This window comes from Lucilia sericata, unplaced genomic scaffold (genome assembly GCF_015586225.1).
Source record: "Lucilia sericata isolate MDLA Ls3-8-SP2 unplaced genomic scaffold, ASM1558622v1 Contig001232F_arrow, whole genome shotgun sequence".
Classification (NCBI taxonomy): Eukaryota; Metazoa; Arthropoda; class Insecta; order Diptera; family Calliphoridae; genus Lucilia; species Lucilia sericata.
The window spans coordinates 105,922-122,777 of record NW_023995190.1 but is presented as its reverse complement, the minus strand read 5'-3'; the positions used below and the strand labels follow the sequence as shown (position 1 = coordinate 122,777).

Below are 16,856 nucleotides of genomic sequence, written 5' to 3'. Positions count from 1 at the left end.
AAGCTTGGAATTCAAGATTTAGGATATCTTTTAGCATTAGTTGCTAATACGTAAGTATATCCACGCAACTACTATTTCAACTTGAAGATACTACAAGGTGAATTCAAAACGTAGGAGTCCCGTCATTGAAAAATATTGAAAATATAGTATGTTGTTCTATAAATTTACTTTTGACATTATAATTTTAAAGACTGGCCTCGTTTGCCCACTAGTGTATATGTATGTAGTTAGTAGATAAATTTATTTTGTAATTTTAAAATACTTCTTTCTCATAGTTTTGTCGTATTATTAATTACTCGAATTTTGTATTTTTATGTTGGTTTTTCTTTATTCATATTAAAATTCAATACATAAACAAAATAATTGCTCTTATGTAACGGTTTTTTTCTTATTACAATTTTTAAGTAGCTCAACGAAAGCATACAATTTATGCATGTACGTGCAGATGTGTATGAAGTGTTTATTTGTAATGAAGTAACACGCGATCGATTCAGTTAAAGATGAAGCTTGAAACTAATTAAATCGGCACCATTAAACTTTAATTCACTGCTAAATTTACCTTGCACTTGAAAGAAAAAACAAATATGGAAAGAAGAGCAGCAAATTGAAAGAAAAACACTTTTGCTATTTTTGTGCTTCATTACAAGGTTTGTAATATTGTTTGATAATAAATTAAGCGAATGTTTTGTAAAAGTGAATTTATATCAGGGTTGATTTTCAATTTAGCACCAACAGCGATAAAAGGGAAAACTTATTAGAGTGTTGTTAACACTTTCCTGTTTTCGATTTCGAAAGACTTTTCTAAGTATTAATAAAGATATTAATCGTTTAGTTTAGGTTTATTACTCACATTTTCGATACAAAATTTTTGCATGGGGGTTTAAGTTTAAGTTTGACGTCACTGCAGTTGTGAAAGCTCATCTCTTGATGAACAGAACATACTACCAGATCCATAAACACCTTGTATGTTATGAGACCTATACTTTTAGCTATATTAAATCTTTATTTATTTAAAGTTAAAATTAATTGTCCAAACTTTAACGTTATTTTTAAAAAAGTACCAAAAAGTAGTAATTTTTTCGCCATTAAAACATTCCCATTTAAAGACTATACTTTTCTTTAATATATTTGTTTTACCGGGTTACACTCCGTCGACCAGAGTATATAGAGTTTGTTTTAAAAAAATCCAAAAAAATATATAAAAACAAAATGAAACACAATTTTTAACTAATTGTTCTACTTTTAAACCTTCATACATACAAGCTTCAAAGAAAAATAACACACATATAAAGTGCGAAAAAGAAAATAAAAAAAATAAAAAAATAAATACTAAAAATATTTAATGAAAATATTAAATAATAATGTTGCAATAGTTATAAATATTGAAGCATTTAAGCTGCATAATTCAGTTTACATTTAACACGAACAGCAAACGGATTATAACGGAATACGACGCCAAGTAAAGCGGAAGCAACTCATACACACACACCTTCAACAACAAAACTTCAAAAGGATAAAATTATGAAGTTACTGGTAAGATGGTTCCAAAATACAAACATGTGTTCGTGTATGTAAATAAATATAATTATTCATATATAATACACTATTTCCTCAAGGAAATTTAAAGGTGAAAAGAGAAATGTTGTATTTTAAAAATGTTATATGCAAATCAAATAAAAGTGTTGTGGAAAATCTAATTAAAGAAAATATTTTATTTAAATATCAAGATTTAAAGACTTTTATGTAAAAGCAAGGGGATTGCCGTGAAGGCTCTCTTCATAGACTATCAAACTATTTATGTATGTTTGTGTGATGTAGAAAATGAGAAATGTTAATAATCTCAAATTAAATGTGCGTTATGAGGCTTCGAACCAGTCTAAATATCGTCTAAACATGTAAAATGGTGTTTCATTGAGAAATTTGTTATTGTAATTTCTATTGTAATTAAAACATTAGGTTATTAAAGGTTCAGGGAATGTTCAGCAAGAAGACTCGGAGACCCCTGAATAATATAATTGAATAATATGATTCTTTCCTGTCTACAAGTACCAACCAAATTAAATTGATGCAGTTTTGGAAAGTCCAGATCAACGGTTCATAAATTTCATCTGTAACAACTATCCAGATAGTGCGCAGGAAACTATTATAATTAGACAATTTCTTAGCAACAGGAGTAAATCTAACATTTCGAATTGTTACATAGGTTATATATGGACATAGCAGTACTTCGGCACATTAATAAGTTTACAATCTTCCTTATCTTAAGAACCGATGTACAACACCTTTATTATGACTGAGTTAAGTTTATTCCCGCACTCATAAAACATAGTGACATTGAAGCTTATGTTACTACAACTAACCTGATGACAGATACCTTGGCTCTTGGCAGGCTCTAGCTGATAAATTCAAACGTAATATGTAATGCAGTTTATTTTCCAGCTGAGATATGACTTAGCCTGTCCAATTTCAGTTCAAAGGTCTGGTTCCTTTAAATGAAAACACAAATATTTAAAATGTGATGTGTAATTCGGAACAAAGATTTATTATGGAAACCTTAAACTACTTATAGTCTACTTAAGTGTTCGATGCTGTTCGAGAGTTGAGCGATGACTATTCGGGAGGTGATCGTTGAACGATGATTATTCGGGAGACGATCGGTGAATGATGATTATTCGGGAGGTGATCGTTGAACGATGTTTATTCGGGATCGTTGAATGATGTTTAGTGCCGGTTTGTTTTTATACGAATGAGAAGAATAACAAAACAAAACGAGTTTCCGAGTACGAGAAACTCCGTACTGCGAGAGAGATGAATGATATTTCTTTCCCTTTCTCTCTCACGCAAAATCAAAATTTTCCCAAAAATAGTTTCCTAGTGTGGACCGGCAGTTATTCGGGAAGTGATCGTTGAACAATGGTTATTCGGCAGGTGATCGTTGAACGATGATTATTCGGGAAGTGATCGTTGAACGATGATTATTCGGGAAGCGATCGTTGGATGTCTTTCGGCGGTGCTGATGGCGACAGCTGGACAACGGAAAGAAAGAAAAAGAAATTTTATCGCCGTTTTCTGGCGAGGTTTCTTCTTAATTTCAGTGTCTATTCATTCTACGATTAGTTGTTTAATTTGCGCAGCTACCACAGAAACTACACGAAGTCAGGAAGTATTCAAAGGCTCTTGAGTTCGATTAAGAATAAAATCGTAAATACTACTCAAAGTCAAGAAGAATTCGGAGGTTCTAATCGTAAATACAACACGAAGTCAAGAAGAATTCAGAGGTTCTTGAGTTCGACTAAGAATATAATCGCAAATACTATACGGAGTCAAGAAGAATTCGCAGGTTCTTTAGTTTGACTAAGAATACAATCGTAAGTACTACACGAAGTCATGAAGTATTCGGGGGTTCTTGATTTCGACTAAGAATACAATCGCAAATACTACACGAAGTCAAGAAGTATTCGGAGGTTCTTGATCTCGACCAAAATACAGCGATAAATACTACCCGAAGTCGAGAAGAATTCGGATGTTCTTGATTTCGACTAAGAATACAATCGGAAATACTACACGAGTTTGTTACGAATGTAAGAAGAATTCGATGGTTCTTACAATCACACTACTAGAGCAGGTATTGCGTTAGATTCGGGCGGTACTTCGGTAGCCAGAATCCAGTTTTGTGACGAAACTAGTTTTGTGACTTGTTTTATAGGTTGTTTAATGTGTAGTACTTGTTGTATAGATTGTTTAATGTATGATGGTTTTTCATACATTTATCTATTGTATGTATAGGGTTCTGTAACTGCCACGTTACAAGTGAGATCTTAAAAACTGCATTCGAAGAGTTCTTCTGGAATAGGTTCTTATTTCAGCGATGGCGAGACTGTGGGTCCCTCCGACAGGATAAAACAACACTAAAACTTATAACGTATAACAATAAGAGAATTGGAGCAAAAGACTGGACGATTAAAATGGTATGCACGAGGGACGAGGAAAGAAAGTCAAGATATTTTGCAAATGGTTCAATCAAGTTCGATACTGCAAAACAGTCTAGTCGTCCAACAAGTTCAATTTAGTGGCTTCAGGAATATGTAATATTTTCTAATCAGTTTTGGTCAGTTTCTTCGGAACCTGAACCAAGTCCATAAATTGCAATTATGTTTCTAAGAAATAGAAACGACATGTTGATTTCATAGGAAGAAATACATCTAGACCACTATCGGGCCTATTCATGGAATATGGTTGTTAGTAAAAACAATAACCTTATATAGTATTATCGTCCGATGTCCAGAAACTCAATATCCTGGCCGTAATTCGTGAGAAATGTTATATCCGAAATAATATCACTCCCGAAATGTTTGGATATTATTTCGGCGAAAGCCTTACAATGACCAAAAAAGTGCTCCAGTGTTTCACTATCCTCTCTACATGCACTACATCCGCCTGAATGCGCACGTCCAATTCTGTATAGGAGTGTCCGCATGCTAACTTTAGACTTGCTCATTTTGAAGAAGCTTCTAGTCATGGTCTCGTTGGGGACACTCCATAGAATATTTGTGGTTCTACCCACCGTTTCATTATTCCAAGAAGCCTTATGGGCTTCTCTCGTTGCATTAAATAGGTTAGCTATCTCGAACTCTCTTCCCTTTAAAGCTATAACATTCGCTATTTCATTGCTGACTACTCCCGAGGGTTCTACTCACCTCTGGGAGAGTAATCGGTTACAGCTTGTTTACAATACAATTCGGTATTAGATTCAACCTTATCATCTGATATCTCCCTAATTGACTTCTAGCTGTCGATAAATATATTAAGTCATATAGGCTCCATATTTATTCTAATAACGTCTTCCGTTATTGCTCGGACTTCTGACTGAAAGCTAGTGTTGGGATTACGTAAAAGTGGTATGTTTCTGGTTCCTTAATATAGAAGCCCAGGCCCTGAGATAACTGTTTCAAAGTTTCCGACATATTCTGTGTTTGGTATGTGATCGAAAACGTCCGATGATTGTGAATTTAATTTCTATTTGTCCAGTATACGTTGATGACGTGAGATGCAGTTAGCAATAGTACATTTATTTTTAAGATAAATAAACAAAAATATTTAACTTTTACTTAAAATGTAGGTTCAAACTAAGTTTAATAACATAGTAAATTTCTATTAATTTATTGAAAGTAGTAAAAGGAAAACAAGAAAAGTTAAAATTTCACGCAAATCATTCAATCAAAAGTAGGCTCAACAACAAAACCAATACAGAAATGGAAAACTAAAATAAATTTTAGAAAGTAAACATATTTTGTATTCCAATCTTACAAAAAAAACGTATTAAATAAACAAAACTTATATTAACTTTCTATGGATTTTAAGATGTTCCTCTTCGAAATAAAGATAAGTGAGCTGACTAGAAACTAGTCCAATGGCTAGCTTTAGCGCTTTATTATAATTTAGGTCTCAATATCAAAAATATTATTTAATGTTTGGCTCAGCTTCATTTCTCTCTCTTTTACAGCAAATCGGTCTACCGGTGCTATTGATTTTGCTACTCTTCGCCGACAATACGCTTGCCAAAAGGCGAAGGAACGATAATTCGAATACTGAAGAGAATGAATACGATGTTCATCATCACAATTATGACGAGCAAGAAATTTATACATCTAGTAAAGATTTAAATGCCCAAGAATCTGGCAAGATAGAGGTTAAGGTTCATCCTGACTCAAATGCCAATGCACCACGAGGTAAACGTGGTTCACAAAGGTTTCGACAAACAGCTTTAATTAAACCTGTAAATCGTCGCAAAAAACATGTTATTCTAAAGTTGCAACCGCGACATAAAAGACCTGTACATAACCAGGTCTCCGAGAATATTAAGAATATTCAAAACTCGCCCAGTGAAGAGGTAAAAGTATATCATACCTTTGAAGAGACTCACGAACATATCGAAGAGAAAGAAGAAACTCCTGCAGATAAAAATGAAAAAACGGCCGACAGTCAAACAGCTGAATCCACAGAACAACTAGAATTTCAAGCTGAACAGAAATTTAATGAACCCATAACGGAAGAAACACAAAATTTTCACTCAGAAGAGGAAAAACATAAGAAAGTCAAGGTAAAACATCATCACCACCATCATCATCATAATCATGTTAAAGAAATCATCAAGAAAGTACCGGAACCATATCCAGTGGAGAAGATCGTTCATGTTCCCGTAGAAAAGATTATCGAAAAAATTGTACATGTGCCAAAGCCATATCCTGTTGAGAAAATCATTAAAGTTCCAGTAGAAAAACTAATACATGTACCCAAACCATATTCGGTTGAGAAGATAGTGGAGAAAAAAGTACCCTACCCGGTAGAGAAAATAGTTGAGAAAATTGTTGAGAAAAAGGTACCGTATCCAGTAGAAAAAATCGTTCATGTACCGGTGGAAAAGATTGTCGAGAAAATTGTTCATATTCCCAAACCATATCCGGTTGAAAAAATTGTGGAGAAGATTGTACATGTGCCGGTTGAAAAGATTGTTGAGAAGAAGGTTCCTTACCCAGTGGAAAAAAGAGTACCATATCCAGTTGAAAAAATAGTCCATGTTCCAGTAGAGAAAATAGTAGAAAAAATTGTTCATGTTCCGAAACCGTATCCAGTGGAAAAGATAGTAAATCAAGTTGTTGCCGTACCAAGACCATATCCTGTGGTACAACGTGTTCCTTATCCCGTGGAAGTTAAGGTACCTATTCACGTTGAAAAGAAAGTTCCGGTTTATATACAGTCAAAAGACGCAAGTGAGAAACACGTCGATGACGACTTTGCAGATCATGAACATAAAGGTTACGAGCACAACCACGAAATAGAGCATTACAATCATCATGCTCATGACTTGTCTGTTTTTCCATCAAATCACAAGCCCAGAGTGACCAGTCATCAAAAAAATGAACCCCAAAAACAATCATCAGCTATACGCGCGGAATTGTTACAGCAACAAATTCATAATTTTGGTTACAAAAAACAACAAGAACAACAGCAGCAGCAACAATTGCAAAACCAACAAATTCAACATCAACAGCAGCAGAAAATTCAGCAACAACAACAAGAAATTAAACAGTTGCAACACCAACAGCAGCAACAACATCAACAAATACATCATCAACAGCAACAACTACAGCAAGAACAACAGCATCATCATCAAGTACAACATCAATTGCAGCAACAACAGAGTTCTTTATCGGTATCTCATGAACTCTGCCACCAAGAAAGCCGCAACCAAGAAGTGGCAGTTCCGCCCAAAACAAATCCAAAATTCCAAATAAATGTTCCAGATGTTGAACCTGCTGCTAGCGAGACAGTATCTGTATCGGTACCGTATTCGGATATGCAAACGCAAGCGTCGACCAATTCCTACCAAGTTGTGTCGCCGTTACAACCAATTGCGTTGCCTCTTCAGTTCTTCCAATATCATCATATGCCCTTTCAACAACCACTCGGTTTCTCTTTAGCAGCGCCTGACAATTAAGCCTTCAGAATAATGAACATTCATTATAGACTTCATATGTCCGTCGAAGTTTTTAGTTTAAATAACTTTTAATTTAAGTATTATTTAAGTATATGTATCTGAAATAGTGTAAATTTCTTAATTCATATTTCATATTCAAAATATATCACTGTCATGGGTATATTGAAATATAAAAAAATATTGTTTTTATTTAGTAAAAAAATAAAAAAACATTTTTTAGAAGCTCCTTTTAAAAAATGTTTTATTTAGAAAATGTTTTATTATAATTTATATATATTAGGAGTCAAATCCTAAAATAGACTGGCCAGAGAAAGTGCAGCTGCCGTTTCCAAAATTGGGAAGGTGCCGATTGAAATTGCTGTAAAAACAGGCTCCGACAAGGACTCTAAAACACCTACTACGGTACCCAAAGCATCATTAGCAGTTACTGGTAATGTTGAGGAGTCAAATCCTAAAATCAAGGAGGAAATCACTCGCCAGAAGACAGTACGGCAGTGCTTTTCAAAATTGGGAAGGTGGCGATTAAAAAGGCTCCTATTTCAAGATAAGGAAACCGCAGTGCCATCAATAGTACCGGCTGCATCAATGGCCACTTCTGTCTACCCGGATGAGTCAAGTCTAAAGAGCGAGGAGGTGAAAACCAACTCGCTGGAAGACAGTTTAATGGATGACCATGAATGAGGTTATCCAAATAAACCTCCATCGGAGCGAGACGGCTACCAACGCTATAAAATTAACACAGGTAAAATACATATAGCTTTAATCCAGGAACAAATCCAGGATTAAATCGCGTAAATTTCCAACTTTTCTACGCTGATACGGGGTCTCGACCGAGAACATGTATCTTATGTCACAAGAACTTATGTTTCCTCCTCTCAAAAGGATTATCCACATCGGATACAGCGGTACTGAAGCAAGGTCGTGGAAACATATATCTTCTATCCGTTTACCTGCGTGAAATGGGGTCTTAGTCCTACTATGATAAATTGGCTTTATAAAAGTGTAATTATAACAATTCTAGCTTATGATTCAATAATCGGGTGGACTGCTTTGGATAAAAAATGTAACATCAAACTACAGGCAGTTCAGCGTACATGCTGCTTGGGTATAAGTGTGTACTACTTCAACCTAGGCTCTGGAAACGTTGCTAGATATTCCACCGGCGCTTACAGCCGAACGGCTCATTACTTTAGGCAAACTGGCCAAAAGCGATTCAATGTCGGACGTGCGTGATCGCATACCAGATACAGATTATGTAGGAAACTTTGAAAACTTTGGACAGAGTGGGACTGGGGTTCTATATTGAAGAAACAGAAATATACCACCGTTTACCTAATCATAACACAAGCTTCCAGGCAGAAGTCCAAGTAATAACAGAATACGTAAATTGGATTAGAATAAATATGGCGCCCACAGCCCTTTATATATTTACCGACAGCCAGAAGGCAATTAGGGCGATATTAGGTGATAGAATTAAATCTAAGACCATATTGGATTGTAAGAAAGCTTTAACTGAATACTCTCCCAGAGGTGAGGTTTACATCATATGGGTACCAGGCCACTCGGGAATAGTCGGCAACGAAAGGGCGAATGTAATAGCTTTAAAGGGAAGGGAGCTCGATGTAGTTAACCTGACAAACGCAAAACCATTCGACGCAACAAAAGAATTAAAAATATGGATGAGAGAATCCCATAAGGCCTCTTGGAATAATGAAACGGTGGGTAGAACCACAAAGATTCTATGGGGTGACCCTGATGAGAGCAAGACGAGAAATCTCCTCAAAATGAGCAAGTCTGATGTTAGTATGATGGTACGTATTCTGAGTGGACACACAGGATTACGTACACATCTATACAAAATTGGACGTGCGGATTCAGACGAATGTAGAGCATGTGGAAAGGACAGTGAAACTCTGGAGCACTTTCTTTGCCACTGTCAGGAATTCGTCAAAGTTAGACTAAGACTGATTGGAAGATTCCTAGGAATTACGTCCGGGAAACTGAGTTACTGAACATTGAAAAATAATTTATTCAGTGAATTTTTTTTTCATGAAAAGGAGCTCACAACGAGCCCGATAGTGGCCTAGGTGTATTTCTTCGGATTTCATGTAGTATACATACTCCTATCAACCTAACCTAGTAACTCCATCAAATAAACATGAAAGATGTTATTTTGCAAACTCTTCAAGATTTTTTTAGAAATTCGCGCTAAATTTAGCATTAGATGTATTTTCTTATCAAAATAATTACCACATTAAATAACAAGTAAGAAATTATAGTCGGGCGAGGCCGACCATATAATACCCTACACCTTTGACAAAAATATAATGTGATTTAGTTGCCATAATAAAGCATTTAAGTTGAATTGTACCTTACCTTAGATATATATACTTAAGCCGTTTATTGTTGAATAAAATTGTGGACGTTTAAGTGAAATTTTGATGGGGGCTTTTTATAGGGGCTAGGGTTATATGAGAACCTATTATTATGGAATTCGTGGGGGTCATCAAGTCTTGTATACAAATTGGTTTTTGCAGCTTTTTGTCGAGATATGAGTATATTAAACATAATTATGAACCTAAAAGCCCTATTCGGTGGTTCAGTTGTATGGGGGCTAGGTGAAATAATGGACCGATGTAAACCATTTTCAACAGGCTTCATCTACGGTATCATAAAAGATCATGTGCCAAATTTCATTGAACTATCTCCAAAATTGCGACCTGTAGTTTGATTACAAGTTTTAAAAGCCCTATTCGAGGGGTTCAGTTGTATGGGGGCTAGGTGAAATAATGGACCGATGTAAACCATTTTCAACAGGCTTCATCTACGGTACCATAAAAGATCATGTGCCAAATTTCATTGAATTATCTCCAAAATTGCGACCTGTAGTTTGATTACTAATTTTAAAAGCCCTATTCGGGGGTGCAGTTGTATGGGGGCTAGGTGAAATAATGGACCGATGTAAACCATTTTCAACAGGCTTCATCTACGGCACCATAAAAGATCATGTGCCAAATTTCATTGAATTATCTCCAAAATTGCGACCTGTAGTTTGATTACTAATTTTAAAAGCCCTATTCGGGGGTGCAGTTGTATGGGGGCTAGGTGAAATAATGGACCGATGTTAACCATTTTCAATAAGCTTCGTCTACGATACCATAAAAGATCATGTGCCAAATTTCATTTAATTATCTCCAAAATTGCGACCTGTAGTTTGATTACAAGGATTACAAGACCTATTGGGGGGTTCAGTTGTATGGGGGCTAGGTGAAATAATGGACCGATCTTAACCATTTTCAATAGGCTTCGTCCCTGGGACAACAGAAGATCATGTACCAAATTTCGTTGAATTATCATTAAAATTGCGACCTGTAGTTTGATTACAAGGTTTACATGGACGGACGGACGGACGGACGGACAGACAGACGGACGGACAGACGGACGGGCAGACGGACGGACATAGCTAAATCGACTCAGAAAATGATTCTGAGCCGATTGGTATACTTTAAGGTGGGTATAGGACCAATATTATTGTGCGTTACAAACATCAGCACAAATCCAATATACCCTCCCCACTAAAGTGGTGTAGGGTATAATAAAGGATTTGAAGTTGTGGCTTTAGTTTAGGATATGGGGCCTACAAATCAATAACTTTTATTTGCCGAACCATCATTTTTAGAGAACGATGAATTAACAAGTATCATTGAAAAGGATTTTGATTGTTTTGAGGATGATGTATTAGATTATGTAGCAAGATATGATTCAAAAGCTATATACATACATATACCTGATTCTATCTATTTAACATGATACATATCAATCTTTTGAAACAGGTATTTTGTTCAACAACACATTGGTTACTCCTGAATCCATTGTTCAAGTTTTGAATTGTTCGAAATCTGATCTGTCAATAACTCATAGATTGTGTCATAAGTATCTTAATCTAAAGTATTGAATTTATAAAAATTCATGACCGTGTGACTCTTCACGATTAAAATAATCGGATATGCGCTCATTTTCTGATCAAAAATTATACTTTTGTCTGGAGAAAATGGTACCCCGTCCGCGTCTCTTCTTTTATGAGCCCCACTTCTGAGCAGTTCCGACTCATTTTTGTATCTTTTCTGAGTTTATATACTGTTTTATATAGAGTCCTTTTCGAATCATATTTTTGTACCAATCAAGTTTTTTTGTTCCAATCATCCATTACACACTCCTAAATACTACCAATAATCGTCAAATGGTGACCATGTCAATAACTTACACTACATATCGGTTCTGAAATTGATTATTGTTCAAAATAGTAAGATTTTTACATTAAATCAGGCTCAATTGGTGGTATGAATACGAATTGAACAATTTTGAACACGGATACATCTTAATTTGTTGCTAGAACAAATAAAATGTCCGATCCATAAAACATGGTTATTGTATCGACTATATTAAGATATGATTGGTAGCATTATTGTATGCTTTGGAAATCGGAGTATTTCGAAAACCTGTTTAAATTAAAGGAAATATATAGAATTATCCAAATTTTAAAGTTTATGTTATAAGTCTTAAGAAATCGGAGTTAAGTTTCGGTTTTTTAAGAACGTACTGTGTTCAAAATAGCCAAATCCATGCACATAACATTAATTTCGAAATAACAACTCTTTTCAAAAGTTAAAAATTCTATTTCCAATGCATCATTTGGAGGGTTCAATGACCACCAGATCCAAAATCCGGTGTCTAAAGTGTAAAAAAATCGTAGAAGTGGGAAAAAACTGTTCTACTAATTAATTCCGGAGCCAATCGGTCCAAATTTCAAGATTTCGGAACTAAAAGTAGATGTTTTCCAAGTTATTGTGTAAAAAAATATTTTATTAAAAAGTAATTATATTAATACAAGTAAAATTTTCATAAATTTTGTTAATATCATTAAACCAAATATATACTGAAATGATCTGTATACTTACTTTTGTGACGTAAATTTTGCACCTTTTTAACTTCAGCTTAAATGAGAACTCAAAGGACCAAAATATGAATAAAAAAAGTAGTAAATAATAATTATCATAATTGTTTTTAATAAATAAATGTGTCACTTTTTTGTTTTTTGAAAAAATAATATCTTAATAAAGCCAATCGTCAGTATTTCTGTATACTTATTTTTGTGATTAACTGTAATTTAAATTTACTTTAAAGAAACTATACTTTATTTTACACAAACACAAATAATTATACATTTTAATATTATAAACGAAATGAGAATTATATCAACTTATTTTAGGCCACAGAAATTTGTTTGCCAACTCTTCTAAAAGAGTTCTTTTATGAGTCTCTTTTCTAAGTTTACACTTCATACACCACTGTGCTGATGTTTGTGACACCCAAATTATTGACCCACCTTAGGGTATACCAATCAGCTCAGAATCAATCTCTGAGTCGATTAAGCTATGACCGTCTGTCTGTGTGTCCATGTAAACCTTGTACTATAGGTCGCATTGTTCAAGATAATTTTATGAATTTGGCACATAATCTTCTTTTGACCCAAGGTCATACAACCGTAGCCCCCGAATAGGGCTGTTGAGCGTATAATTACGTTAAATTTTGTAGAACCTCTATAAAATACGACAAATCTTAAGTTTTATATAAGTTTAAATGATACTGACCTCATTCTGCCTTAGTACCATACAAAGTCCCCTCCAAAGGTGAAAGTTCACTTTTAAAGACTAGTATAACGATGACATTCTACAGAAATAACTTTAATGTCATCGTTAATCGCTCTACCAAAATTTATACGAATAGGTCCTTATTTACTTACCTTGCCTCTATATAACCCCTCTTTCACAAAATCACTTTTTTGCAACAAATTGTTAAAACATTACAGAATTAAGGTAAAATGCTTTATTATTAGGAAAATAATCCAGATTTTTAATATATCCTCTGGTGTAGGCTATCATATGGTCGGCCATGGCCGACTATACATTCTTGTTTTTAAATGTAATTGTTGTTGTTCCGTTACAGACAAAAACAATTATGTAAGAAACAATTTAAGATCGTCCATCACCCAATTTACACGATGATTTTTTTCATGTTTGCCCAGACGTCTGTTTTCATGTTTGTCGATGATTGATGGTGAGCGGGGTAGAGAAGAATGGGGGGTAAGAAAACAAACATGATTTGGGATTTTCATGATTGTTTTTGACATTCCTCTTTAAACTCATTCGTACTGTTGATATTATGCTCATGTAAAAAAATAATTATGTCTTTTTTTACATGAAAACATTAAAATTTGCATTAAAAAAATACTTAAGCGTGTAATTAAATTTTTTTAAATCAAATTAAATGGTTTTTATGTTAAAAATTTCATTTTATTTTTATTACGAATAAGTAATTAAAAAGGATTATACAATTAAACATCAAAAAAAGACATGCATAGTTGCATGTAAAAAATCACCGTATAAATGTTCATGATTTTTTGGAAGATTCTCAAAAGAGAATTGGAAAAAACAGACGTCTGAAAAGTCTTCATGTAAATTGCGCCCAACTGTTTGAAATATGATCACAAAACATATTTTAAACACCAAAATGATATACATTTTGTTATTGTTTTTCAAATAATCAGTAGAAAGGGGAGAAGAATTATATTTCTTCTTTATCTTTCCCACAAAATCATAAACTTGCGCATGAATATTTTCTCAATGTAAACTAGGACTAACTTTGCTGAAATGAGACCTAAACATTAAGTATTAGCAGGTTCATCATTTGCTTATGCGCAACTCATCAAAATGTTAAAGTGTTTATAGATTCCAAAATTATAAAGTTTTGTATAAAAATATGTACTTCATATAATGAAGTTTGGGTTTTCATTTTTGAAACCCCAAATGAAGGTGGCTATTATAAAATATCACTAAATGTTCTGTTATAAATAATTTTATTTAATAAAGCCCCCTTCACACGAGCACACAAGTAATATGATCTGTCAAAATTTTGTGTAGAAGAGAACGGATGAGATCGTCTAAACGCAATATGTAATGAAACCATCACACATTGAGAGAAAATACGGATGGAAAATTTGACAGTCGTATGGCTCTCTTCATTTTTTGAAATGATTCAAAAAACAAGCAAGTCGCATTAGATCTGGGATGTATTTTTATGTAAACACATACAAAAAAAGTGAAACAGCTGTTCCATCTTACTTTGTTATTGTTTTATACCAATCGTGTAAACACAAAAAATATAAATCATACGACTTTTATTCTCTTTTTTGTCATACGGATGGAATTTCATTTTACTTTTTCATTAGACTTGTCGTACGTAAAGTGTGACCGTGTGATGGGCCCTTAAGTCAATGTGTGATGAAAACGTACATTTGTAATTGAAAAAGTTAAATATGTACATATTAAAAATCGGTTTTTGTATAGAGAGCCAATTTGGGAATTTTGAATGAAATATAAATTGTTCAGGGGGTTCATTAAAATAACGGCGAATTAACTCTGCATAACCATATATTTTATATTTCAAAGAAGATAATGTAGTTTTAACAAAAGTTGTATAGCAATTTCTGAAAATCAAACAAAAATAGTACAATACATCAAAGAAAATTGTAAAAACTACCGATGGTGCTTTTTCACAGTACAAAATTAAATTACTATTCCGCATAAAGGCCGAATGGAACTATTTCGCAACTGCCCATGGATGATCTATGTGGTACAGTAAAACGTTTCGCATCAAAAATGCATTATATTGAAGGTAGGGCCTATTCGAAAAGCATCACAGCATTGCATCTGATGCGCAGAATGTTCGAAAATGCATTAGAGAAATGATGCGCAAAAAACTTCGAAACACGCATCATAATGCATTTACGAACAGATCCAAAGCTATATAATTTTTTAGCTTAGTCGTACATAACTCATCATTAAATAATATCGGTATAAAATTTGACTGGAATACAAATGGTTTTGAGAATTGGATTGCTCCATAATGTTTTTGTTTTTGTTGTTTTTTTTTTTTTTTTTTTTTTTTGACTTGTAAATGTTTTCGACGTTTATGTAAATTTCTTACAAAATTGTTTTGTCATTTTACAGCAAATAAAAAAGAAAACTAAAATGCTGTACCAAAAATCTCAATTATAATACTTTTTTATAGCCAAAGACATGATGCAATAAACAGGTATATGCAATCGAGCAGCTGATAATTTATTGTTGTATAGGCTTTCTGTCAAAGTTTGTTATTGTTATTATTTATTTGAAGTGACGTTACAAAATATTAATTGGAAATAAAAAATTAGGAAAAAAACAAATTATTTTCGCTGTTAGTTAATACATATGTACAGTTAATCACAAAAATAAGTATACAGAAATACTGACGATTGGTATTATTTAAAAAAAATATTATTTTTTCAAAAAACAAAAAAGCAACACATTTATTTATTAAAAACAATTATGATAATTATTATTCACTACTTTTTTTCTTCATATTTTGGTTCTTTGAGTTCTCATTCAAGATGAAGTTAAAAAGGTGCAAAATTTACGTCACAAAAGTAAGTATACAGATCATTTCAGTATATATTTGGTTTAATTATATTAACAAAATTTATGGAAATTTTACTTGTATTAATAAATAAAATATTTTTTACACATTTTAAAATATTTTTAATAAAATATTTTTTACACAATAACTTGGAAAAAATCTACTTTTAGTTCCGAAATCTTAAAATTTGGGCCGATTGGCTCCGGAATTAATTAGTAGGACAGTTTTTTTCCCACTTCTACGATTTTTTTTCCACTTTAGACCCCGGATTTTGGATCTGGTGGTCATTGAACCCTCCAAATGATGCATTGGAAATAGAATTTTTAACTTTTGAAAAGAGTTGTTATTTCGAAATTAATGTTATATGCATGGATTTGGCCATTTTGAACAGAGTACGTTCTTAAAAAACCGAAATTTAACTCCGATTTCTTAAGACTTACAACATAAACTTTAAAATTTGGATAATTCTATATATTTCCTTTAATTTAAACAGGTTTTCCAAATATTCCGATTTCCAAAGCATACAATAATGCTACCAATCATATCTTGATATACTTGATACAATAACCATGTTTTATGGATCGGACATTTTATTTGTTCTAGCAACAAATTAAGATGTATCTGTGTTCAAAATTGTTCAATTCGTATTCATACCACCAATTGAGCCTGATTTAATATAAAAATCTTACTATTTTGGACAATAATCAATTTCAGAACCGATATGTAGTGTAAGTTATTGACATGGTCACCATTTGACGATTATTGGTAGTATTTAGAAGTGTGTAATGGATGATTGGAACCAAAAAACTTGTTTTAATTAATGGATACTAGTACAAATATTATT

The 16,856-nt window shown here is 33.3% G+C and overlaps 1 protein-coding gene across 1 annotated transcript; it reads left to right on the top strand.

Moving 5' to 3' along the window:
* Positions 1–1,415: 1,415 nt before the first annotated feature.
* On the top strand, positions 1,416–7,518 carry LOC119610573 (golgin subfamily A member 6-like protein 22). Its single transcript, XM_037965852.1, has 3 exons — positions 1,416–1,533; positions 5,504–7,089; positions 7,132–7,518. The coding sequence occupies exons 1-3, from the start codon at positions 1,522–1,524 to the stop codon at positions 7,496–7,498; spliced, it is 1,965 nt and encodes a 654-aa protein (XP_037821780.1). The 5' UTR covers positions 1,416–1,521; the 3' UTR covers positions 7,499–7,518.
* Positions 7,519–16,856: the final 9,338 nt, after the last annotated feature.

Bases quoted from the DNA above. Each gene is read 5' to 3' on its own strand.
- LOC119610573 (XM_037965852.1), top strand. The intron at 7,090-7,131 runs GTTGCAACACCA...ACAAATACATCA, and splicing joins CAACAACAAGAAATTAAACA to TCAACAGCAACAACTACAGC.